This window comes from Pan paniscus, chromosome 1 (assembly GCF_029289425.2).
Source record: "Pan paniscus chromosome 1, NHGRI_mPanPan1-v2.0_pri, whole genome shotgun sequence".
NCBI classification, from domain to species: Eukaryota; Metazoa; Chordata; class Mammalia; order Primates; family Hominidae; genus Pan; species Pan paniscus.
This window is the reverse complement of record NC_073249.2, coordinates 31,890,960-31,918,171: the sequence shown is the minus strand read 5'-3', so window position 1 is coordinate 31,918,171 and position 27,212 is coordinate 31,890,960. Positions and strand designations below refer to the sequence as shown.

The window sequence follows — 27,212 nt, the reverse complement described above, 5'->3', positions numbered from 1 at the left end:
GAAAGATTATAAGACTAATATCACTTGAATCAATTAGAAAAATTAAATCCATATTAAGAATCAGTGTGTTTTTCCCTTGAAATTTGATTATAGGACTCATTATGCATCCTATGTGAGAAGAATAAGAATGTTATTTACAATAAATGTATGAATCAATACTTTATTAGTAGAGAATATTAATATTCAGAATATGATGAAATGGCATGTAATGATGGGCACTGCTTATGGTAACTGATGCCACGAGAGGAGATAGTGAAGCATGAGAAGCAAGTTAAGAAATCCACAGGAATCCTGCCCTTTTAGGAAAAGAGAGAAGTATAGGATACCTTGAATACAGTGTCCATTATTGATGAAGTAGAACTTCCTCATAGAAAGGATTAAAATAGTTAAAATGAGCTACTTGTTTAAAGGAAATTATAAAGGTCACTTGTTTGGTATTGTTAAGATATAGAAAGGTCAAAGAGTTGGGAGACAATTCTTCTGCACTCATAATTAAGTTAAAGAGCCTAGATGAAAATTAATGTGAATGTGGCAAAAAAGGAGAAATGGCATAAATTGGACATAAAGAAAACCACCACAAAAGTGAATTACAGTAAGTGGCATTGGTAAATACGTCCCCAAATCCCTTTTTACAGAGGTCCTGAAAACTCCCCTGAGGAGTTGAGGGTGAGATGTCCTACATTCCAAAGACTAAAGCCATAACTGCATAGCACTTTATTCAGAGCTTTTGTGAGGAATGCCTACGTTAAGGGCATGCTTTAGTCACGCACTTCAAAGTCTTGGCTTTGAATCATGAACAGCGGACCATCTATGCATTTATCTTTTTTTACCTGCTTGGTATATTTTGGGAGTAAATGATCCTACAATTTATTGATTTAATGCATTATAGTTCTCTTCTCTCACCTTTATGCTTTTCTACAAGTTGAAAAAGGGAAGTGCAGTCACTCATCCAAAAGGGGTAAGAAAAGTCAAGATACTATTAAAAATACTAAGAAAGAAAATGGATTGAATGAGAGTAACATAGAAAAATGCATATAAATAAAAAAGGTGAATAATTTTTATCTTGCAGTTAACAAAACTTGTAACAAGAATTAAACATGAGTAGTCTTTCTCTTCTTACACACTTATTTCACCTTTTCAAGTTGCCCTGTGCCTAACATAACTGAAGGCTTCAGAGAGAAGAAAAAAATATGCACTCACAAACCAAGAAAAAGAGGATATGAAAGGAATGTTCAAAGAAACAAGAGAAGGCTGGGTGTGGTGGCTCATGCTTGCAATCTCAGTACTTTGGGACTCCGAGGTGGGTGGATCATTTGAGGTCAGGAGTTTGAGACCAGCCTGGCCAACATGGTGAAACCCCGTCTCTACTAAAAATACAAAAATTAGCTGGATGTGGTGGCAGATGCCTGTAATCCCAGTTACTTGGGAGGCTGAGGCAGGAGAATTGCTTGAGCCTGGGAGGCAGAGGTTGCAGCGAGCCAAAATTGTGCCACTGCACTCCAGCCTGGGCGACACAGCAAGACTCCATCTCAAAAAACAAAACAAAACAAACAAACAAAAAATTAAAGAAACAAGAGGAGATCTTGGAAATGAAAAGAGTAAGATAATTTTAAATATCATTAAGTTACTTGGGGCAGAGTGTTGAGAAAACTGCCTCCAAATCTTCCAAGAAAATAATACATAAAAGAAAAGTGTAAAAAGTTAGAGGATCATTTAAGGGTGCTCCGATACTGAAAAATTAGGAGCACAGAGAAAATGGCAACTACTGACAACTGAAAGACATTGGAGCAATGCCTTCAAAACCCTGAGGCAAAAAAATTTTCAAACTGGAATTCAATTCCCAACTAAATCAATTAATGTGAGATAAGAATAAAGACATTTTGAGACATGCAAAATTCCATAAATTTAACCATCTCTGTTCTCTTCTGGGAAAGCCGAAGAAAAATAATGCCTTTGGATCCAGGGCACATAAAATCCCACACAGGGGATATATGAAGGAAATCTCAAGCATGATAGTTAAGAGAGATGCCAGGACATTAGATGTGCAGCAGGTCCAGAGAGCAAACAGTCCAGAACGAGCCTGAAAAATGGAGGGCTCCAAGAGAGATGCCACCAAGGAAAATAACTGAGAGGTGTTTAACTTCTGTCAAGAGGCATCTAACTTCTGTCAAGAGGCATCTGATGAGTTTAGGGATAGGCACATAGAACAAAAAGCAAATAAGAAACAAAACAATGATAACCACAACAACTAAAAGTGATATATCTGTGAATATCTACACAGATAATCATATTAATGAAAACAATGGATATTTGGTCTGGAAGAAAGAGGGAAAGAAATCTAGATGTGTGTGTGTGTGTGTGTGTGTGTGTGTGTATTGTTGGGGGGGACACAGCAAGAAATCAATATGCACAGCACCTGGGGTGGAGCAAGATGGCAGAATAGAAGACCACCAATTGCCACCCCCTCCAGGACACCAATGTAACAACTATCTACACAAAAAAAGCGCATTCATAGCAACCAAAAATCAGATAAGGACTCACAATACCTGGATTTAACTTCATACTGCTGGAAAAGGCACTGAAGAGGCAGGAAAAACAGTCTTGAATCACTGATGCTGCCCCTACCCTATCCCCCAGCACTGGTGGTGTAGTATGAAAGCACGTCTATGCTCTGGGGTGAGGGAGAGCACAGAAATTGTGAGGCACTGAGCCCAGTGCTGCCCTGTTATAGCAGAAATCAAAATGGAACCAAACTCAGCTGACGCCTGCCCACGGAGGAAACATTTAAACCAGCCCTAGCCAGAGAGGAATCACCAATCCTAGCAGTCCAAACTTGAGTTTCTGCAAACCTCGCAACCATAAGCTAAAGTACTCTGGGGCTTTAAATAAATTTGAAAGGCAGTCTATGCCACAAAGACTGCAACTCCTAGGAGAGTCCTAGTGCTGAACTGGGCCCAGAGATAGTGGACTGGGGGGGCATGCAACATACTGAGACACTAGCGGGGGTGGTTAAGGGAGTGCTAGCATCACTCCTCTCCTAACCCCAAGCCGCACAACTCATAACTCCAAAAGGGATCCCTTTCCTCTTCTGGAGGAGATGAGAGGGAAGAGTGGGGAGGACTTTGTCTTGCATCTTGGATACCAGCTCAGCCACAGCCAGATAGGGGACCGGTCAGAGTTGTGAGGCCCTCTTTTCAGGGCCTAGCTCCTGGATGACATTTCTAGATACATCCTGGGCCAGAAGGGAACCCACTGCCTTGAAGGGAAGGACTTGGTTCTGACAGGATTCATCACTTGCTAACTGAAGAGCCTTTGGGTCCTGTATAACAAGCAGCGATACCTAGGTACCACACTGAGGGCCTTGGGTAAGCCTCTGAGACTTGCTAGCTTCAAGAGAGACTCAGCACGTTCCCAGCTGTGCTGACTGTCTGCTTGAGAAAAGCAGAGGGAAAAGTAAAGAGGACTTTGTCTTGCACCTTAGGTACCAGCTTGGCCACAGGGGCACGGAGCACCAAGTGGGATCTTGGGGTCCCTGATTCCAGAACTTGGTTCTGTATGGCATTTTTGGACCTGTCCTGGGCCAGAGGGGAGCACACTGCCCTGAAGAGTGAGTCCTAGGCCAGGCAGCATCCACCACAAGCTGACTGAAGACCCCTTCGGCCTTAAGGGAACATTGGCAATAGTATGGCAGTACTCCCCATGGGCCTGTGGTAGGAGTGGCCATGGGGTTAGGATCCTCTGCCTTTGGAAAGGGGAGGAAAGAGTGGGAAGGACTGCAACTACTGGTGTGAGTGCCAAATCAGCGGAGTATAATAGAACACCAGGTAGACTTCTAAGCTTTTTGATTCTATTCCCTGGCTCCCAGATGGCACCTCTGGACCTACCTGGGGTCAGGGGGTGTGGTTACAACAGGCCTTGGTTGAGACCTAATGCTGTGCTGGCTTCAAGTCTGACCCACAGCCCTTCTGGTGGTGTTCAAGGAGATGCTTGTGTCACTCTATTGCTAGCTTCATGAGGCTCAGAACAAGAGAGAAACTATGTATGACTGGGAGAAAGTAAGGGAAGAGAATTAGAATCTCTGCCTGGTAATCCAGATAATTCTCCCAGATCTTGTCCAAGACTATCAAGGCAATACCTCTACAAGTCTGCAAGAACCACAGTGTTACTGTTCTTGGGATGCCGCCTAAAGCAGATACAGCTTAGATTACAATATCCAAGTCCCTTTTAATATCTGGAAAGCCTTTGCAAGAAAGATGGGTACAAATGAGCCCTGAATGAGAAGACTACAATAAACACCTAATTCTTCACTGCTCAGACACAGACAAACACCTACAAGTATCAAGACCATCCAGGAAAACATGACCCCACCAAATGAACTAAATAAGGCACCAGGGACCATCCTGGAGAAACAGACAGAACTCAAAATACCTATTTTGAGGAAACTCAAAGAAATTCAAGATAACACAAAGAAGGAATTCAAAATTCTATTAGACAAATTTAATAAAGAGATTGAAATAATGAAAAGGAATTAAGCAGAAATTCTGGAGTTTAAAAATGCAACTGGCATACTGAAGAAAGGATCAGAGTCTTTAAAAGCAGAATAGATCAAGCTGAAGAAAAATTAGTGAGTTGAAGACAGGCTAAAAATACACGGTCAGAGGAGACAAAAGGCAAAAGAATAAAAAACAATGAAGCACACCTACAGGACCTAGCCTCAAAAGGGCAAGTATGAGAGTAATTGGCCTTAAAAAGTGGGAAATGAAAGAGATAGGGGTAGAAAGTGTATTTAAAGGGATAATAGAGAATTTCTCAAACCTAGAGAAACATATCAATATGTAAGTCCAAGAAGGTTATAGAACACTAAAGAGATTTAACCAAAAGAAAACTACCTCAAAGCATTTAATAATCAAACTCCCAAAGGTGAACAATAAAATAAAGAACCCTAAAAGCAGCAAGAGAAAAGAAACAAGTAACATACAATGGAGCTCCAATACATGTGGCAACAGACTTTTCAGTGGAAATCTTATAGGCCAGGAGAGAGTGACATGACATATTTAAAATGCTAAAGGAAAAAAAAACTTTTACTCTAGAATAGTTTATCTGGTCAAAATATCCTTCAAACATGAAGGAGAAATAAAGGCTTTCTCAGACAAACAAAACCTGAGGGATTTCATCAACACCAGACACATCCTACAAGAAATGCTAAGGGAGTTTTTCAATCTGAAAGAAAAGGACATTAATGAGCAATAAGAAATCATCTAAAGGTACAAAATTCACTGGTAATAGTAAGTACACAGAAAAACACAGAATATTGTAACACTGTAATTATGATGTCTAAACTACTCTTAAGTAGAAAGACTAAATGATGAATGAATAAAAAATAATAACTACAACAAATTTTCAAGACATGGTACAAGAAGATATAAACAGAAATAAAAGAAAGTTAAAAAGTGGAGAATGAGGTTGAGGCATAGTTTTTAATTAGTTTTCTTTTTGCTTTATGCAAACAGTGTTGTTATAATCTTAAAATAATGTGTCATAAAATAGTGTTTGCAAGCCTCAGTGGTAACCTCTAATCAAAAAGCCTACAACAGATAACACAAAAAATAAGCAAAAAACTAAATCATATTACCAGAGAAAATCACCCCCACTAAAAGGAAGACAAGAAAGAAAGAAAGAAAGAAGAGAAGACCACAAAACAACCAGAAAACAAATAAAAAATGGCTGAAGTCCTTACTTATCAATAATAACACTGAATGTAAATGGACTAAACTCTCCAGTTAATAGACAGAGAGTGGCTAAATGGATAAAAATTCAAGAGCCAATGATCTGTTGCCTACCAGAAATACACTTCACCTGTAAAGACACATATTGAATGAAAATAAAGAAATGGAAAAAGATACTCCATGCCAATGGAAACCAAAAAAAGAGCAGGAATAGCTATATTTATATGAGACAAAATAGATTTCAAGACGAAAACTGTAAGAAGAGAAAAAGAAGATTATGTAATGATAAAGGGGTCAATTCAGCAAGAGGGTTTAACAATTTTAAATATATATGCACCAACACTGGAGGACCCAGATATATAAAACAAATATTATTAAAGCTAAAGAGAGATATAGGCCACAATACAATAATAGCTGGAGACTTTGGTCTGGGCAAAAATTTCTTGAGTAATACCCCATGAGCAAAGGCAACCAAAGCAAAAATGGACAAATGGGATCACGTCAAATTAAGAAGCTTCTGTACAGCAAAGGGAACAATCAACAAAGTGAGGTGACAACTCACAGAATGGGAGAAAATATTTGCAAACTACCCACCTGACAAAGGATTAGTAATCAGAAAAATAAGGAGCTCAAACAACTCTACAGGAAAAAAAAATCTAATAATCTGATTACAAAATGGGCAAAAGATTTGAATAGACATTTCTCAAAAGAAGACATACAAATGGCAAACAGGCATATGAAATGGTGCCCAACATCACTGATCATCGGAGAAGTGCAAATCAAACCACAATGAAATATCATCTCACCCCAGTTGAAATGGCTTATATCCAAATGAGGTAATAACAAATTCTGGCAGGGATGTGGAGAAAAGGGAACCCTCTAATGTTGTTGGCAGGAAAGTAAATTAGTACAACCACTATGGAGAACAATTTGGAGGTTCCTCAAAAAACTAAAAATAGAGCTACCATATGATCCAGCAATCCCACTGCTGGGTATGTACCTAAAAGAATGGAAATCAGTGTATCAAAGAGATACCTGCACTCCCATGTTTGTTGCAGCACAGTTCACAACAGCCAAGATTTGGAGGCAACCTAAGTGTCCATCAACAGATGAATAAAGAAAATGTACATATACATAATGGAGTAGTATTCAGCCATTAAAAATAATGGTATTCTGTCATTTGAAACAATATGGATGGAACTGGAGTTGATTATGCTAAGTGAAATAAGCCAGGCACAGAAAGACAAACATCAAAACCACAATGAGATATCATCATGTTCTCACTTATTGGTGGGATCTGAAAATCAAAACAATTGAACTCATGGAGATAGAGAGTAGAAGAATGATTACCAGAGACTGGGAAGGGGAGTGGGAGGGTGGCAGGGAGGTGGGGATAATTAATGGGTACAAAACAAATAGAAAGAAAGAATAAGACCTAGTATTTGATAGGACAACAAGTGACTATAGTCAATAATAATTTAAGTATACATTTTAAAATAACAAGTCTAACTGGATTGTTGGTAATACAAAGGACAAATTGTTGAGGGGATGGATACCCCATTTTCCATAATGTGATTATTATGCATTGCATGCCTGTATCAAAACATCTCATGTACTCCATAAATACACATACCTACTATGTCCCCACAAAAATTAAAGTAAAACGAATTTTTAAAAAGTCAATAGGCAATATTAAACTGAAAACTTCAAGAAATAGCAATATAAATATGTAATACTAGAAATACAGAGGTCAACAGAAGACAGCTAAAACAGTTGAGAGTAGTTTCCTTTCAAGAGTGAAATTGGAGAATGGTAAAGAATAGGGTTGGGGACCACTGTATTTTGTTATAAGTTTATAGAACAATTTAACATTCTAAACTATGTACAAAAATAATGTGATAGAAAAATTCAACTTAACAAGTGCCTAAGGCCAGGTGCAGTGGCTCATGCCTGTAACCCCAGCACTTTGGGAGGCTGAGGTAAGAAGATTCTTTGAGGCCAGGAGTTCAAGACCAGCCTGAGCACACAGTGAGACTCCATCTCTATAAAAAATAAAAAAATTAGTGAGGCGTGGTGGTGGATGCCTGTAGTCCCAGCTAATCAGAAGGCTGAGGCAGAAGGATTGCTTGTGCCCAGGAGTTTGAGACTACGTATGATGAGCTGTGACTGTACCACTGCACTTTAGCCTGAGAGAGAGTGAGACCCTGCCTCAAAAAGCCCAAAAAACAAACAAAACCAAACGCTTAGGAAACATACAGGAAAAATAGAAACAATAATAATACAGTTATCCTAACAGCTAACATCCACTTATTTATTATTGTTTATTCCTTACAACAATGCTATGAGGTAGGTACTATCATTTTCTCTATTTTATAGATAAGTAAACTGAGAGAGAGAGGGTCAGTTTTTGCTCAGGATCACCCAGTTAGTAAGTGATTAAACTGGAATTAGAAGTCAGGCACTTCAGTTCCGGGGCCTACGCATTTAATCAGTGTGCTCTACTCCTTAGAATTCATTTTCAATTTATTCTACAGATATTTTATGCAACAAACATTTATTGCCTAATAGTGCCAGGCACTGTTTTTGGTATTGGGGCTACATGAGTGAGTAAAACAAAGACCATGTATTCATGAAGCTTAAAAAGAGGAAAAATAGAGACAATAGGGAAGACACATAAAGTAGGGAGAGGGGACAGGGTATGACGGTACTGGTGGACAGTGGACCTTACACGGAGCAGAGACTTGAAGGAAATGAGGAGAAAGCCATATGGGTACTTGTAGACAGAGTGTTCTGGCAGAGGGAACAGCAGGTGCAAAGGCCCTGAGATGTGAGTGTGGATGGTGTGCTGGAGGAACCACTAAGAGGCCAGTGTGTCTGGAGCTCACAGTGAATTGAAGAGTTGAAGTGGGAGGAGATGAGGTCAGAGAGGAAGCCACAAGGGGTGAGTCACATCACATATAGTCTTGTAGGCCAAAAAGAAAATACTTCAGTTTTTACTTGGAATGAAAGAGAAAGCCACTAAAGATTTTATTAAAAAAAATAGCTTGAAGAGTTTTGACAGTTTCCCTATCATCCTGGTGCCTGACATACATAAACTTCAAATACTTAAAGTATACAATTTGATAAGTTTTAACACATTCATACACACGTGAAACCATCACCATAATCAAGACAATGAACATATCTATCATCCCAATAGTTTCTACATGCCCCTTTGTAGCCCTTTCCTCCCACATCCCCCTGGTCCTCACCCCATGTCTGGGCAACAACTGATCTGCTTTCTTTCACTATGTATTAGTTTATGTTTCCTAGAATTTTACATAAATGTGTTATGTGTATCAATTCTTCATTCCTTTTTATTGGTGACTGAGTTGCTTTCCACTGTATGGATATACCAACATTGTTTATCCATACTGTCTCTGTCAAAGTTTTAGTATATATTGGTTGCTTCCTTTTTGCTTTTACTATTATGAATAAAAATGCTACAAATATTTGTGTACCAATCTTTTTTTGTTTGTTTGTTTGAGACAGTCTCATTCTGTCTCTGTTGCCCAGGCTAGAGTGCAGTGGTACAACCTTGGCTCACTGCAACCTCTGCCTCCCAGGCTCAAGCAATCCTCCCACCTCGGCCTCCTGAGTAGATGGGACTATAGGCATGTGCCACCATGCCTGACTAATATTTTTACTTTTTGTAGAGATGGCATCTCACTATGTTGCCCAGGATGGCCTTGAGCTTTAGAGCTCAAGCAGCCCTCCCACCTTGGCCTCCCAAACTGTTGAGATTACAGGTATAAGCCACTGTGCCTAGACCCCCATTGCTTTTTTGGAGACAGAGTCTTGCTCTATCGCCCAGGCTGGAGTGCAGTGGTGTGGTACGTACAAGTCTTTTAAGTATTCACGTGGAATGCATAGTAGGTCTACGTTTAACATTTTAAGAAACTTCAAAACTGGTTTCCAGAATGTAATACAGTACATTCATTTTGTTATTTTAGCTATTCTAATTGTTGTGAGTGATACCTCATTGTGGTTTTACTTTCCATTTTCCTAATGAGTAACGATGTTTAACATCTTTGCATATGCAATTTGCCATTTACATATCTTCTTTGGTGAGGTGTCTATTCCAACTTTCCTTATTGTTTAATTGGATTGATTTCTTATTATTGAGTTTTCAGAGTTCTTTACATATTCTTGATATAAACGTTTTATAAGACATGTGATTGCAAATATTTTTTCCAAGTCTGTGGCTTTTCATTTTCTGAAGTGTCGTTTGGAGAACGTAAGTTTTAAATGTTCATAAATTCCAATTTATCAATTTATTCTTTCCTGGATTGTGTTCTGCAGTTTTATCAAAGAAATCTTTGCTGAAGCCAATGTATGTTGGTTACTTTTAACCAACATACCAAGTCAACTTGACTGGGTCACGAGGTGTCCAGACATTTGGCCAAATATTATTGTGTCTATGTCTGTGAGGGTGTTTCCAGATGAGATTGACATTTGAATTGGTAGACTGAGCAGATTTATCTCCTAAATGTGGGTGGGCCTCTTCTAATCAATTGTTTTTTAGAACACAAAAAGGATGAGCAAGAGGAACCTCTTCCTACCTGACTACTCAGGTTGAACATCAGTTTCCTGCTTTTGGATTGGAACTCAAAAATTGGCTTTTCTTGGGTCTTGAGTCTGTTGACTATCAGACTAGAAGTTACATCACAGGTTTTCCTGGTTCTCAGGCCCTCAGACTCAGACTAGATCTACACCACTGGTTCTCCTGAGTCTCCAGCTTGTCAGCTGAAGATCTTGGGACTTCTCAGTCTCTATAATTGTGTGAGTCAATTCCTTCAAATAAATCTTTCTATATATAATTATTTATATATATATGTATAGGATGCACATATACACATGTGTGCATATATATGTATACACATACACATGCATATGCACACATGTGTATACATATATACACACATATACTTATATACACATGTATACACATATGAACATATGTGTATATATGTGTGCATAGAGGTGATATATGTACATATGTATATAAATACATAGGAGGTATAGGTATATATAGGATGGATATATATCTATATACATGTGTAGAAATTGGCTGATGTGATTATGGAGGCTGAGAAGTCCCACAATCTGTGGTCTGCAAAACGGAGAAGTAGGAAAGTTGGTGGAGTAATTCAGCTGAGAGCTAGGGAGTAATGGGGTAAGACTTCATCTGAGTTTGTGGGCCCAAGAACCAGGAGTGCTGATGTCTGAGGGCAAGAGAATATGGATCTCCCAGTTCAAGAAGAGAAAATAAATTTGCCATTCCTCTGCCTTTATGTTTTATTCAGGTCCTTAATAGATTGGATGATGCCTATCTGCATAAGAGAGATCTTTACTCAGTCTACTGATTCAAATGCTAGTCTCTTCCAGAAACACCCTTACAGAAAAACCCAGAAATATTCATTGAGCAGCTATCTGGGCATCTCTTAGCCCAGTCAAATTGACACATAAAATTAACCATTACATGGTGTACGGTGTTAGGTGTGGGTTGAATATCTTTTTTTTTTTTTTTTTTTTTTGCAAATGACAATATACTTGATCCAGTACTATTTGTTGAAAAACTGTCAAACTTTCTCCACTGACTTTGTACATTGGTGAAAATCAGTTAGTTGTCTGTGTACATGTGGCTGTATTTCTTGACCTCTATTTCTCTCTAATGATCTGTTTTTCTATCTTCATATAAATGTAGTCAGGCATCAATTAATGACAAGGATACAAACCTGAGGTGTAGCCTACTACACACCTAGGCTCTATGGTATAGCCTATTGTTTCTAGGGTACAAACCTGTACTGAATCCTGTAGGCAACTGTAATACGGTGGTAAGTATTTGTGTATCTAAACATAACTAAACATGGGAAAGATACAGCAAAAATATGGTATTGTAATCTTCTGGGACCACTGTCATACTTGTGATCCATCACTGACTGAAATGTCCTTATGTGGTGCATGACTGTACCAGACTGTCTTAATTAACATAGCTTTATAATAAAGTCTTCAAATAACATAGTGTTAGCATTTCAACTTTATTTTTCTTGTTGAAAGTTGTTTGGGCTAAGTCCTTTGCATTTCCATATGAAATTTAGAATTAGCTTATCCATTTATATAAAATTGCCTGCTGGGATTTTGATTTAGGTAGTATTTAATCCATAGACAATTTGAAGAAAACCGATCTTAAGATATTGAGTCTTCTGACCCATGAATAAGGTGTATCTCTCCAGTTACGCAGATCTTAAGACCTAAATAAATATGTGGTTCTTAATTATGTGTTCTTTTTCTTGCTTCACATTGTTAATATCTTCCTATATCTATTTTGATTAATATGTATCATGCTAATTAGAATTTTGTTGACTCTCTTGTGCTAACATTTCTGCTTCTATTGGAATCTGTAATCCAATCGATTGTTTTTCTTTTGAAAAGGCTGTTCTTGTCAAATGTCTTTTTTCTTTTTGTTTTGTTTTTTGAGACAGGGTCTTATTCTGTTGCCCACACTGGAGTGCACTAGCATGATCATGGCTCACTGCAGCCTCGACTGCCCAGTTAGTTTTTAAATGTTTTATAGAGACAGGGTCTCACTATGTTGCACTGGCTGGTCTTGAACTCCTGGGCTCAAGTGATCCTCCCACCTTGGCCTTCCAAAATGCTGGGATTACAGGTGTGAGCTACTCTGCCTGGCCTCTTCAAACGTCTTATCTTAGACTATGAGTTCATCTTCCTCTGAGAATATTGGCTAGTCTGTCAGGCAATGGCATGCGGAAAGCAACTGGGGTTGTGAGCCTTAGAGTAGAGAGGCCCTGGCACCAGAAAACCACAGTCATCACACCCCACCCCATGAAATAACCCCTTTGGTTAAGAGAATACCTTTTCCCTCTTCTCACTCCCAGAGAGGAGCAGAAGTAATTCTTCAGCACTGGGTTTTAGAGGGGCTGCAGCAAGGACATGATAATCTTTCACCTAGTTCCATCAAGCTCCTCAAAAACAGCACTGTGAACTACTGAGTTTATTTCAGAAGACACTTAGACGAGAGGTCTGAGTCTTTGTGTGGGGCAGGCAGCAGTTCTCCCAAGGCAATGGCCAATGATAAAACAGTACAGAACTGTATTTCATATTTTATTCTCCCCGTATTTCATATTTTATTTTCCCTCAGCCAGGCTGGATTGCCTCCTGTCTCAAGTCAAAGCCACCCTGCTTTACATACACAAGTTTAAGATAGAACCTATAATACCAAGGGCTTCTTGAAGTTTCCTATGTATTTTCTATTTCTAAATTTCTGCTGGGTTGATCTTCAGGGAGGTGGCAGCAATCCTGTAGTTCAGAAACTTGATTGTAACAGGAGCTGGGACCGAATTTCTAGTATAAATAAACATTTAAGGCAGTAGAATTTCCTCCAATTACCATCTAATTGCAATCCACGTCTTGATATTAATATAGTTGCTTCTGACACATGAGTTGCTTGGAAGAGTACTTCTTTTTTTTTTTTTGAGTCGGAGTTTCACTCTTGTTGCCCAGGCTGGAGTGCAATGGCCCAATCTTGGCTCACTGCAACCTCCGCCTTCCGGGTTCAGGCGATTCTCCTGGCTCAGCTTCCCAAGTAGCTGGGACTACAGGCAGGGGCCACCAAGCCCGGCTAATTTTTGTATTTTTGGTAGAAACAGGGTTTCACCATTTTGGCCAGGCTGATCTCCAACTCCTGACCTCAGGTGTCCGCCCTCCTCGGCCTCTCAAAGTGCTGGGATTACAGGCATGAGCCACTGCACCTGGCCAGAAGTGCACTTTTTCACTGTAACCTATGTTTTTTGGAGACTGATTCTCACTCTGTCGCCCAGGCTGTAGTGCAGTGGCGTGATCTAGGCTCACTGCAACCTCCGACTCCTGGGTTCAAGTGATTCTCCTGCCTCAGCCTCCTGAGTAGCTGGGGTTACAGGAGCACACCACCACGCCTAGCTAATTTTGTATTTTTAGTAGAGACGCGGTTTCACCATGTTGGTCAGGCTGGTATCGAACTCCTGACCTCGTGATCCACCCACCTTGGCTTCCCAAAGTGTTGGGATTACAGGCGTGAGCCACCGCACCCAGCCTTTAACTGTAACCTTTAAAAAAAAAAAAAATTTGGTACTGATTTCTAACTGAATCACATTCCAGTAAAGGAATATATTTTTTATGATCCATATTCACTGAAATTTGTTGATACTAGCTTTATGGCCTGGTAAGTGATTAATTTTGTAAGTGTTGTGTGTGTCTTTGAGAAGAATGTGTTTTTTCTACCAGTTTGGATGCAAGGTTTTATATAATATTACTAATTTCAGCTTGCTAATTTTGTGTTACAGAAATTTTCCATTTATAAATTTTCTGGGTGGCTTAAGCTATCAATAATAGCAGTGTTATGACAGTGGGTTAGTAAGTTTCTCCATGTTCTCCTATTGCTCTTTGCTTTATACATTTTGAGGTTATTTGAGTGCCTATACACTGAATCTTTTATCCTAAAATAATGACTTTTTAAAACTTGGTAAAGTTTTTTTTCCTAAATCACTTTGGTATGAGAGCTTTCTTTATAATGCATCTAGCATATATCCTGTTCCTTCTTTAGTTTTCCACCTTTCCCTGTCATTATTTCAGGTGTGTCTTTTATAAAGAACATATACTGGATATTTCCAGTAAGTCCAACCTAGTTAGTTCTGCTTTTAACTGACATGTTTAATCATAAATTATTTTATTTTATTTTAATTTTGTAAAAACTATTTTTTTTTGAGACAGGGTCTTACTGTGTTGCCCAGGCTGAAGTGCAGTGGCATGATCATGGCTCACTGTAAGGTCCAACTCCTGGGCTCAAGTAGTCCTCCTGCCTCAGCTTGCTGTGTAGCTGGGACTACAGACATGCACCGCCATAGACTATTTAAAAATTTTTTTTTTTTTTGTAGAGACAGAGTCTTGCATGTTGCCCATGGTGGTCTCAAACTCCTTGTCTCAAGTAATCTCAAAGTGCTGTGGCTTAACAGGTGTGGGCCTCTTCAAGCAGCCAACCATAAATATTTCCTGTGATTACTGATCTGTGTGTGTGTGTTTCTGTGTATGATTCAATTGTCTAATTTTATGCTTTCTATGTATCTTATTTTCTCAATGCTTTTTCTTTTCTCTTCACTTTTTTTTTTTTTTGGTAGAGATGGAGGGTCTCACTATTTTGCCCAGGCTGGTCTTGAGCTCCTGGCCTCAAGCAATCCTCCTGTTTCAGCCTTCCAAAGTGCTGGAATTAACTATATGTGTGAGCCACCATGCCCCTCACTTTTTAAAAAATGGATTATTTGAGGGGGGCAATATTTTAATTACATTTCCCCCTTCCACTGGTTTGGCAATTATATACTCTCTTTCTATTGACTTAGTAGTTATTTAGATATTTTACCAATGAATACTTAATGTAGTCTTATCAAGTATCAAATGCTTAACTGACTAATGAAGTAGACATCTTAAACAATTCAAGGACCTTACATTGGACTTTAACTATAATCACCAACCCTGCAAACTTAACATGCTATTGCTGTCCATTATTTTATTTTCTATTATTTACTTTCTTTTTTGTTTGTTTGTTTTGTCCATTGTTTTAGATTGCCTTTAAGTCTTACAAATTGTCGGGGCACAGTGGCTCATGCCTGTAATCCCAGCACTTTGGGAGGCCAAGGCAAGCAGATCACCTGAGGTCAGGAGTTTGAGACCAGCCTGGCCAACATAGTGAAACCCCGTCTCTACTACAAATACAAAATTAGCCGGGTGTGGCGGCACATGCCTGTAATCCCAGCTACTTGGGAGGCTGGGGCAGGAGAATTGCTTGAACCTGAGAGGCGGAGGTTGCAGTGAGTGGAGATCGCACCATTGCACTCCAGCCTGGGCAACAAGAGAGAAACTCCGTCTCAAATAAAAAAAAATTGAGAAACTCCGTCTCAAATTTAAAAAAAAATTTTTTTTAAGTCCTACAAATTACATTATTACAATTATCACTTTATAGAAGCAATGATTATTTATATAAACATTTTAATCAGTATATTGGCTCGTTATTCATTCTTGCATCTCAGAACTTCCTTGGGACTTTTATGAAATACACCCTTTAAAACTTCTTCGCAAAGGTCTGTAAATATTCCTCGTTTTTGAAAATCTTTAAGTTATTTTACTTCATCTTTGTACATGAAAGATGGGTTTCCAGGTACATAGTTCTAGGTTGACAATTTATTTTCATGCAGCACAATGAGGATGATTGCACTGTCTTCTGGCCTTACCGATGCTACTGAGAAATCTGATATATCATTGTCATTCCTTTGTAGATAATTTGCCTTTTCTCTTGATTCTTTTAACATTTGTCTTTGCTTTTGGTCTACTATGGTATATTATTAGGTGTGGATTTCGTTTTATTTATCGTGCATGTTATTCACTGTGCTTTTTGTATCTGTATCTATGGATTTATAACTTTTACCAGGTTTGGGAATTCTTAGCGACCATCTCATCAAATTTCATGTTTTTTTCAGCTATTCTATTCTTTTCATCAAGGACTATGATTGACTGTATTACAGATCTTCTATGTCTCTTAAGTACTCCTTCAGTTTTCCATCTCCTTGAATTTTTATACTATATTCTGGCTCATTCTTCAGATGTATCTTTCATTTCACTAATTATCTCTTGAACAATCACATTTCTCATTTCTAAAAATTATATACATTTTTCACTTCTTGATTCATTTTTATAGTGATTTGTTGCTTGTTCATTTTATTTCTATAAATATCTCATCCATAGTTATTTTATAATCTATATCTTACAATTTTAGGATCTGGCAATCTTAGGAGAAAATCTCTTAGTCATTTATGTTGACTATCACTGATGGTGAATTATCTCATTTTATGTTTGGTGATTTTTGATTGTCTACATTAGGTATGCTGGGTAGGATTTGCATTTGCTTCTGCAGATACCCAGTGGGATCTCAGTTGGCATTAGTCTGCATGACATGGCACTTTGAAGCTGTATTTTGGTTACTTGGGAATGTTAAAGTCAGTGGATAGCACACTAGCACTGGGAAGCCATGGGATGCAATGGTGGCTGCTGAGGTCAGTTGCCTATTCTTAAGAATAAAATAAATGTAAATATCAGGGCAGTTTTTCTAATCAACATTCTGACAAGAAGGGTAGCCATTTTCATCTAAACAAAAATTAAGTCTTCAGAAACACCATTTGCACAATTTGAAAATATATTGTCTAAAAAACAAACTGGGGGAAATTCCTTGTATTATGGAAAAAACTAACATTGGAAAAAATGAACAAGATTGTAAAAGCACTCTTTAAAAGAGACCACTTTCTTCCCAGTCTTTACTCATTTATATGTTATTAGAATACACATATTTCTCTCTCATAAGGTCTAAATGCCACTTAAGTTTAGGGAAAGAGATTAAGCCAATTTTTTAGATTAAAAATGAATTATTAGTGTAAATGCCGATCTAAAATTCAATAAGGGAGATAAATATTTTATTTTAAAAATTAATTACTTTTTACAAGTTTAAAAAATGTAAATAAAATATCTTTTTATTCATTGCTCGTAATCCTAAAATAGAGTCCAATAAACAATACATAAAATATTTTAAGCTGACTTTTTAGAACCAAAGGCAACCTAACAACAATTCATTACATTCTGATAGGCATAGAAAAAAAGAAAATGAATGAATAAAAAGCGATTTTGAATTGCTTACCTGCTGGCTGTTTTCACAGAACAATTTTTCTTGTGTCCTCTTTCAGCTCGATTATCTCTCAGAAGCTGATGCTACACAAAGTGTTAAGACAAAGTCATAGAAACAGAAATATTTTCATTATATTATTTTGCAAGTAGGAAAATATTCTCATTCAAAGGGACACTACTCATTTATTTGCATGGCTTTTTTTTTTTTTAACTGGTTTCTCTTAAAGCAAAGACTGTAAGTACTACTTTTTCTGGAGTTCAATAGTTCAGGGAGACAAGTTTTTCTTTTTAAAATTCATTCTTTATTGTCACTGTTGCAAAATTATCAGTGAGAGTTAGCAATCGAGTTCTTCCTGGACAGCTAAACTGCCCTCTTAGTCAGTTAAGATGTAGCCTGGAGATGGAAGCGTAGAACTCAGTTCTTTTTCTGGTTCACTGCAGTAGCCCTGGTTGAAGTAATGCAACCTCTCTTGTCAATGGCCTTCACTGTTGCATTCAGCTGTGAATTTTTTAAGGCTTTGTTACCTATGCTGACATAAAGAGCTAATATTATTTTCTCTGTACCTACTGGCCTAACATGGTAAAGAAACACACTTAAAACATTCTTCTTCAAAGAAATTATTGGCTTGGAAATATATAATTAGAAAAAACATATTTGATTGCCTCCTCAAAATGCCTTACCATCCACTTCCCTTTACACTTGCTTTACCCTAACTAATTGGAAAGAAAAAAACAAATAGTCAATATTCTTCACTATGTGCTCACTCAAACTCTAGCTTATCTTATTTATGCAGAAAATATGATTATATGCAAGACTGGGCTAAAACGAAGTTGTACAGAATATTAGCAATTAACCCCAACAAAAATAAAAGTCTTGTAAGTAATAATACAGGATAGAGCTGGGTTCTAATCCCAGCTGGGCCAGTAACTAAAAAGTCACTAGGTTCCAATAATAGCTTTACCATTTACAACCTGTGTAACTTTAGGCAAAGTACTTAACTTCTCTAAGCCTTGGTCTCCACCTGTAAAATGGAAATAACAATAATATCTACCTGTAAAGCTACTGTGAGTATTAAGTAATATAAACCATTTAAAATATTTAGCGCTATAAAACTGGAACATAGGAAATGCTGAGAAATAATATGGCTTAAATGCTATGATTATAATTATGATGATAATTAATGGGACTGGCTCTCGGTAGGTATTATCTGACCAGTATCAATAATTTCTAATGACGAATAACTGCTTTGAACTGTTCAATTACATCACTTAGAATCAATTATTAGTTTACTTAGCTGTCCTTGAGAAGGAATAGACCTTAATTAGATGATCAAGAATATGGTTAGGCTCATTCTTTCAGGAACATCTGAACTAAATAAGTATTCTTAAATTTTCTCTTAAATATCTACTTCTTTTCATCCCCCTTGCAACCATCCCAGTTTAGACCACCATTTTCTCTGTCCTGGAAAAGTCTCCCAAATGATCTCCCTGCTTCCAGGCCTGCTTCCTTCTAATCTACTCTCCACACTGCAGACACTATGAGCTTTCTAAAATTAATCTAATTATATGACTCTGTGGAGATCAAACTCAAAATCTTGTACAAGGCTTTCATGACCCTTCATAATTTGATTACATCTCTAAATTCATAATTTATTATGCTTCCTCCTACCCCAACCTAACCTTCTTTCTTCTAAATTATATATCCTAGCCATACTGAAGTTCTTAGTTTGGGGTATGTACCATGCTGTTGCTCATCTCTGGCCCTTTGCTTGGGTTATGCAATTTGCCTACACCTTCAGGGTTCATACACTGTGTCTGGAGCATTTTAGTGCTCAGCAAATATTTGCTGAATGAATGAATGAATGAAATAAAGGAACAGGAAGTGAGATCTGGTATCTGATATGTAGCTGAAGCCATATCTCATTATTACTACTTATAGAAAAGAGCAACCAGTTATCTTAAATCCATTAATCTGAAAGTGTTTCAATTTAGAAACACTTCGTACCATGAACACTAAATTGTTTCTGAAAATAAAGAAAATTAATTACTTTGGCATTTCTAAGTCTAGTGCCTTTTAAAAAATATATATACAAACCAACATTTGTGACACAGATAGCTAGAAGTAAGATGATGAAATCTCTACCTCTACCTTAAATTAATAATAATAGTTAATAGTTAATTATGTTTTCTAATTCTAAGATAAAAGACAGATACTTGAACACTATTCCTGAGGCTTGTGTTACAACAGTTCAAACAAAGAACTCAAAATCCCAAACACAATGTTATGGAAAAAAAAATAAAAAATTTATAGTTTAGTTTTGAAAAATGCAATTATAAGGACCAAAATAAACATTAGGTTGTATCTACTAGGTTTCGATAGTTCTCAGAGAGGCCACCAATCTGGATGAATTTAAATGAGATAGCACCCTCTCTGAACGTTGATGTTATAGCTCCTTTTATTAGATTTATATTATAATGTGTTTTCTTCCTCAAATTTATAGTTTTGATGGGCTTTGTACATAAAAACAAGTCAAACAATGGCATTACTTAATGCAATGCATCTATATGTATAAAACCCATCACAAACTTATCTCACCTTATCAATACAGTTATACATCTGGGGATACCACTGCAACTTTAAAAGGAAGCTCAGATAAAACTACAGAGATCTCTGGGTCATGAATCACAAGTTAATATGTGAGCTTAGATCTTTTATGGGGCAAAGATGAAAAAATTAATCTAAGGTGTTACTTGAACAACATATATTTGCATTTAGAAGGCTCCTGGCCAGGTGCAGTGGCTCACGCCTGTAATCCCAGCACTTTGGGAGGCCATGGCGGGAGGATCACCTGAAGTCGGGAGTTCGAAACCAGCCTGGCCAACATAGCGAAACCTTGTCTCTACTAAAAATAGAAAAATTAGCCGGGCATGGTGGCAGGCGCCTGTAATTAATCCCAGCTACTCAGGGAGGCTGAGGCATGAGAATCGTTTGAACTTGGGAGACGGAGGTTGCAGTGAACCGAGATTGCGCCACTACACTCCAGCCTGGGTGAAAAAGCGAGACTCTGTCTCAAAAAAAAAAGAAGACTCCCAACATATTTTTTTAAAAAGTCAGATTATGAATTCAAAACAAACAAGAATCCTTGATCCCTGCTCTAATAAGCAAGAGCAGCTCAAAAGACTTTGAAAATTTTTTCATTCTTCTTCTTGATACATTTTTTTTTTTTTCTGTTCCCTTGGACTCCTATCAGTGTCACAAGTGAGGTTGCTTTCTGGATTCTGACTCAATAATGTCAACTCTGATCAAAAACAGAACTTCTGAATATGGTGCGAAGTGCTTCTTACCTTCCAACTTTCAGATTGCTGGACTTAGGCCAAACGAAGATACAATCCCCTTATTAGTGACCTGCAGATGTATATTAAAAAATAACTCATATAAGAATTACATTAAAATCTGTAAGTAAAAAACCTAGGTACAATTGGAAAAACTGCTGAATTAAACCAGGAAGAAAAGTATACCTTGTGGATAATGGTTTTTACATTTAAAGAAAAGGAACTAAGAGTTTCTGTGGCTATTCATGACATTTTTCAAGATTATTAAAAGTCTCACATCCCAAGAGGAAAGGCAAAGAGCAGAATTCTCATTCCCCACCAATCCTCTCTTTACTACCTGATTATACATAAGGCACTCAAGCTCAGGAGTGCTTCTATTGGCAGCCACTGTTCAGGTAATTCCTCAAATGTCTGCAAAATAATTTCAAGTCTTTTCACACTCAACAGTGTCCTCAAAATTAAAAGGGGAACTAAGTAAAAACTAAACTATGATCTGACTCACTAAGATACTTCTTGTAAACTCAGTCAAAATGTCTCAAGGAAGAAAAGCTTCAGAATTAAAGAAGACAAAACAAAAAATGATGCTTCCTATGGTTGCCTCTCCCTCTTTCCTTCCACCCCTGAACTAACTTTCACATTTCTCTTTCGTGGCCTTCATAGTGCCTTCTCTATGGTTTTCTGAAACATTTACCAACATAGTATAATTACTGCTTACCTGCTCCAGACTATAACCACCTCAGGGGAAAAACTATGTTGTTTTTTACAAATATCTCTTCTAATAAAAATAGAGAGTCCTCAATAGATAGTGGCTGGTGAGTAAGTTATTTAACAAATGTATAGTAAAGGCACGATCACTATGTATAGTAAATTGAAATGGGACTTAGCACTGAAGAATAGCAAGAAAGAAGAATCATTAAGATGGAGAAAGGAGTGAGAGATGGGATTTTAAAAGTAGGGTTAATATTATTGTTTCTTTGTGTTAAGTTGGTATGAGAAAAACATAAGGTAATCATGCATGCTAATTAGTCATTCCTTCAACAATAAACTAAAAGATTTTATACTTCATGGTCTTGCATTTCACCACTTGCACCTGACTTTAGACAACAGTTTAGTCTGCTATACAGTTAGGTCTGAGTTGAACTAAGAAATTATTATCCCTTATGTAAGTAGAATGTATTGTACATATACATACATGTACAATTCATTGTCATTATTCAGATTCCATATACCTACTTGCTAATATTTATTTGTAACACAAAAACCAATACTTCCCCTGCTTTTGCAGTCATTTGCAGACATGTGTAGCCAGAGTGGTAAAAATCTGAGTAGCCTCTAACACGTTTCCAGCTGAGCTCCAGCCAGGTGACACGGCCTTGTTTCAAGCTCTCATAGTATAAACAAGTGTATTTCTTGCAGTCTGTTTAATGCTATGAGTTTTTTGGGATTTTTGTTTGTTTGTTTGTTTTGCATAATTGTGCTTCTGTTGGTGACTTCGCTATTTAAAATGGCCCTAAGCATAGTGCTAAAGTGCTGTCTAGTGTTCCTAACTGCAAGAAGACAGTGATGGGTCTTAAAGAGAAAATATGTGCTTTAGATAGGCTTTATTCAGGCATGAGTTATAATGCTGTTGGCCCTGAGTTCGATGTTAATGAATCAACAACAGACATTAAATAAGGTGTCTTTAAACAGAAACACACACAAAACAAGGTTATGTATTGATCAGTTGATGAAGATGAGACCTGGGGCTCAAAGAAACCTAACCCTGTATTTCCCCTACAAGCAATGGTTCAGTATTCATTGATTCAGTGTTTGAGTTGACTACATAGAACATAGCTACCATATGTAACAAGAATTAACTGGATTTATTAATTAATAATCTACCTAGTAAGGGTACAGATCTGAAATGGCACATCAAAGTTTAAGTAAAAGCTGATTCAAAAATTGGTCAAAAAGATTTAAAAAGATAAAAAAAATTGGTCAATTTCTTCCCTATAAGGTATTAGCTATTAAAGGTAATTTTTAATTTCAGAATAAAGCTTGGCTGGAAGCAACCAGGTATACCATAGTCTAAAACCTAGATTTATAACATTGCTTTAGTACTTCTCAAGTTCTAAAGGGTAGAAAATGAACTTTATAAAATTGTATTTTCAGATAAAATATATCCTGATGCAACTTAATACTAAAAGCAGAATATTATTGTAAGCATTGTACATAGAGGGATAAGAACCATTTAGGAAAGCAGAAAGTCTAATTTTTGTATTGTAAATAATAAGAGGAACACATCATAGATGTAGCTTAGCTTAGTTAATTCTGAATTCATAGAAATGGTGGCACATAGTCCATTATTAATGTGAGAAGTATCTTTAAAAAGGTAACTCACTCTCATGGAAAAAAGCAAGTTACAAAATCATGAAAATGGAAGGTATTTCTATTAAGCTTATGTGTGTTAAAAATAAAGAAGGGTTCAAAATGAAGTGCGTAGCACCTTCCTTTTATTAGTAAAAGGAACTCTGGTATATGCAACAGCTGTGAACCTGCTGCTCAGCCCAAGAAATCAAACATTATAATGTTACCAATTACCATTAAAGCACAAAGTCCTCTTTACTACCTAAGTCTCTGCCTACCCCTCAGAAGAAATGATTCCTGAAGATTTGAGGTTGACCACTCCCCTTTATTTTAAAAATAACTTTTATCATTCACAATAAAAGATAAAAACTTTGCAAGGATGCACACTCTAAAATGTATATGCTTTAAAACATCACAAGTTTAAGTATGCTTCCGAGAAAGAACTAATATAATCAAGGGGTAACTGCTGATTTTATATGTATAAATAACTGTAATGAATGTCAACTTCTCACTGAGTCAACTAATCATTGTGCTGCCATGTATACCAGTAAGAAATTTAAAAAAATTCATCTAGAAATATAATGTAAAAGTATAAGAAACTCTTCCTACCTTCTAAACTTCAGATACAAATATTCTCTTCCTGGCTGAACTTAGATTTAATACAAATTAATTTTTAAGCACATGTACTGTTTTGATACCTTAACTTTGTGAAAAATAAAGATCAATAGTGAGGTCCTACAAATGAGTGAGTTTCAGAGTCTTTCCATGGAGGTCACAAGTTTGACTGAAGACAGTGGCAGTAAAGGAAAGAAAACTCTCATGCTGATTAAGGATCATGCATTTATTTGGTCAGTGTATTAATCGTTGACATAATTAACATCTTTTGAAATGAGCGGGGATTTGTATTTTTTCTCATAAAGCTGATCTACTCTCTTGAAGGGAGACAGTTAAATACTTGAAAGAGGCTGAGTAACTTCCTTTTGGATTACAATGGTCCTTACCTGGTCATGCTCTGTCCTAGCCCCAGGGCTAAACCAATGGCTGCAGAGGAAAGAAAAAGGCAGTTAGAGGGAACCTAACTAAAAGTACATGCTCTCACATGATCGAGCCGAATGTGCTTTAAGAAATTTGTCACCAGCAACACAGCCTTAAATATGCTTTATTTTAATGGATATTTCATGTAATTCTAGACTTAGACCAATTTTGACAGAACTGTAAAAGTGCTCATAACCTGGTAATTTTCAATTTAATAAGCAAGCTGAGTTAGAATTACATTTCCATTTAATTATGTTAACATAAACTGCTGGGACTGTATTCATTTTATGAATCAATTCTGGTTATAAAATCTACAAATGCTATCATTTACCACAACTTAATTATAGCATCATTACAACACATTATGACCCTTTGATTGTTGGAGTTATAAAAAAAAGGTTAAAAATACAACAATATTACATTATCCAGCTATGCCCCCAGGAGCAATACACAAAGCCCTTGATATGAATTCTGCAGCATCAGCTGAGGTACCTTCGACCTATTCCCTCCACAGTTATAACAACCTAGATTCTGGCTGAGAATTAAGTTCAACAACATTAAAAATATAGAAGTCACTGCATCATCAAAGCCTTGCCTTCTCACATAGCCTAGCCCAGCCCATTTTGCTTCAGCTGCCCCTGGGACTCTTAATACTGATGTATCTGGCAATACCTTTTCCACGGGAGTTGTTAGCATTAGCTATGCGCCCAGTCCTCTGGCATTACTCTGCATAAAAAAACTAACTGTAAACATCAAGGACTAGGAAATTGAGAGAGGTATTATGGCAAATCAACCACTAAAGGCCCACGATCACAGGGAATGATACTAACATTACTATTAATGCGATTTATGATTTCAACAACCATAATACCAAGTACCTCTATGTACTAAGCACGTGACATGTTTTATTTCCCATCTTCATAAAATCCTTACAAGGTTAGGCTCATGTTCCAAATACAGAAATGAGGGCTCAAAATGTTAGCTTACTTGCATAAGGTGTGTTTTCACCACACCACGCTGCAGAAGGGCAAGGGGCTAGAAAGGGTTTACATCTCCTGGGACGCTCTAAGACTTCTTTGCATTCTCTAGCCTCTGTGGTATTAAAACCAGGAACAAACAGCCTCTGCATTAATAGGCCTTGTTTAGGCCTTAATATAGAATTTCTCAAGCTCATAGATAGTGATAGTGATGCTCCTAGGCAGGTCAAATTCCACCAGTGATGGGGGAATGTACATTTATTGGTATTAGTAAATAACACCTGGATTAATTACCAAATTAATTAATCTTTCATTGTAGTTCCTCTGACAGCTTGACTAAGATATTTCCCCTCTGTTTTGGATTGTGCCTTTTTTTTTATTTTATTTAAAGACAAACATTTTTCTTAAACGCATTCACACAGTTTAAAAGAAAAAAACTAAAAGGATTAAAAACAGCAATTTCTTGTTCCATCTATCCTGACTCCTAAGCTCTGTTGAGAGACACCACTGTCAACTCTTTTAGTCTTTTCATTTTGTGTTTAATGCTATATTTCTAAAGAATATGGTTATACCAATAGCTTGTGATTCATTGATTTTAGATGTGAAGTACTGACTTTCTATTGTCAGACTTAGCTCTTTTTTAACTCCCAACCCTCTATTTCCAATTATAGCAACTTTTTTATTAATCAATTGTAAATACAGACATTATTATGACTACATGAATACTTTCTGCTACTAAGCTTTTCTTTTTGTTTCTCCTAAAGTTGATATTTGTCTTGTTTTTGCTATTTTTTCTATGTACCTGCCAGCCTTCTTAATTTTTGTAAGTACCTGCCAGCCTGTCTTTATTACATTCTTATTCTTATCACTGTTAGTTTTCAAATATTAAAAAATATCTGAAAATATGCCCATCCCTTACTCCTCCCTCCTCTTCAGCCTCCAGTGATCTCCTCCCAAAGCCCTCTGTCTACTTGGTCTCACAGCTGTTGTTCTCTAGATCTGTCCTGGAACTTCCTTGGCTCTCACTGGGTGTTCACATCATTTCTCTCCTTTGCTGCACCTCTTGTTTCCTGTATCCCACAGCTTCTCAGTTCATTTCCACCTTTTGCTGAAGAACTCACTCAAATAGTGAGAATGGTTGAGAAGTGTATTGTTTGAGTTGATTTTTTCCCGCTTGTTTGTTTTCTTCTTCATATTCTTAAGTTTTCAATAGGCCAACAGAAAATGCTTATTTTTGTTGTTTGGAATGTGATCTGGATTTTTTCCCTCTGGATGCTGTTAGAAGTTTTGAATTTCTCTAGTAGTGAGCATTTTTCATTTACTGTGTTGGGTGAGACCTTGCAATCTAGGGATCTGGATCCTCCAGTATGAGAAAATTAGTTTTTGTTTTTTTCTCTCTCTGGAATGCCTAATAATTAAATGTCAGATCTTCTGAGCTGATCTGTTAGTTGTTCTTATTTTTTTCCTCCTAAAATTTGTCTTTTTGTTTGCCTGCTAAGTGATTTATCAATCTTTACAAGAAATATTTATTTTGAGATAATTGTAGGTTTACGTGCAGTTGGTAGAGATCCTGTGCACCTTTATCCCATTTCCCAAAATGATAGTATTTTGCAAACTATAGTGTAACATCACAACTAAGATACTGAGACTGATACAGACTAGATACAGAACAATTTATTACTACAACGATCCTTCATGTTGTCCTTTTATAGCCATATCCATTTCACTCCAGCCCTCAATCTCCTATATTTAATCCCTGTTAACCCACTAACCCATTCTCTATTTTTATAATTTTGTCATTTAAATAATGTTACACAAATGGTATGATACAGGATGTAACCTTTTTAGATTGGCTTTTAAACTCAGCAAAATTCTCTGAAAAGTCAGCGAAGTTGTTGCATGTATCAATAGTTTATTCCTTTTAATTCTGAGTAGTATTCCATTGCATGGGTGAACATAGTTTGTTTAACCATTCACCTATCGGAAGACTTCTGAGTTATACCCAATTTTGGGCTATTATGAATAAAGCTGCTGT

General features: G+C 37.0%; 1 protein-coding gene across 3 annotated transcripts in view; it reads right to left on the bottom strand.

The window, feature by feature from the left end:
* The window catches only part of GPATCH2 (G-patch domain containing 2), a 201,900-nt gene that overhangs the window by 46,846 nt on the left and 127,842 nt on the right, over positions 1-27,212 (bottom strand). For all 3 annotated transcript variants that reach the window (XM_055108058.2, XM_003814138.7, XM_008966771.4), the window contains exons 7-8: positions 24,167-24,206; positions 17,500-17,570 (exon numbers count right to left, since the gene is read on the bottom strand). In XM_055108058.2, the coding sequence (XP_054964033.1) occupies positions 17,500-17,570; positions 24,167-24,206 (111 nt within the window). The remainder of the gene's footprint in view (positions 1-17,499; positions 17,571-24,166; positions 24,207-27,212) is intronic.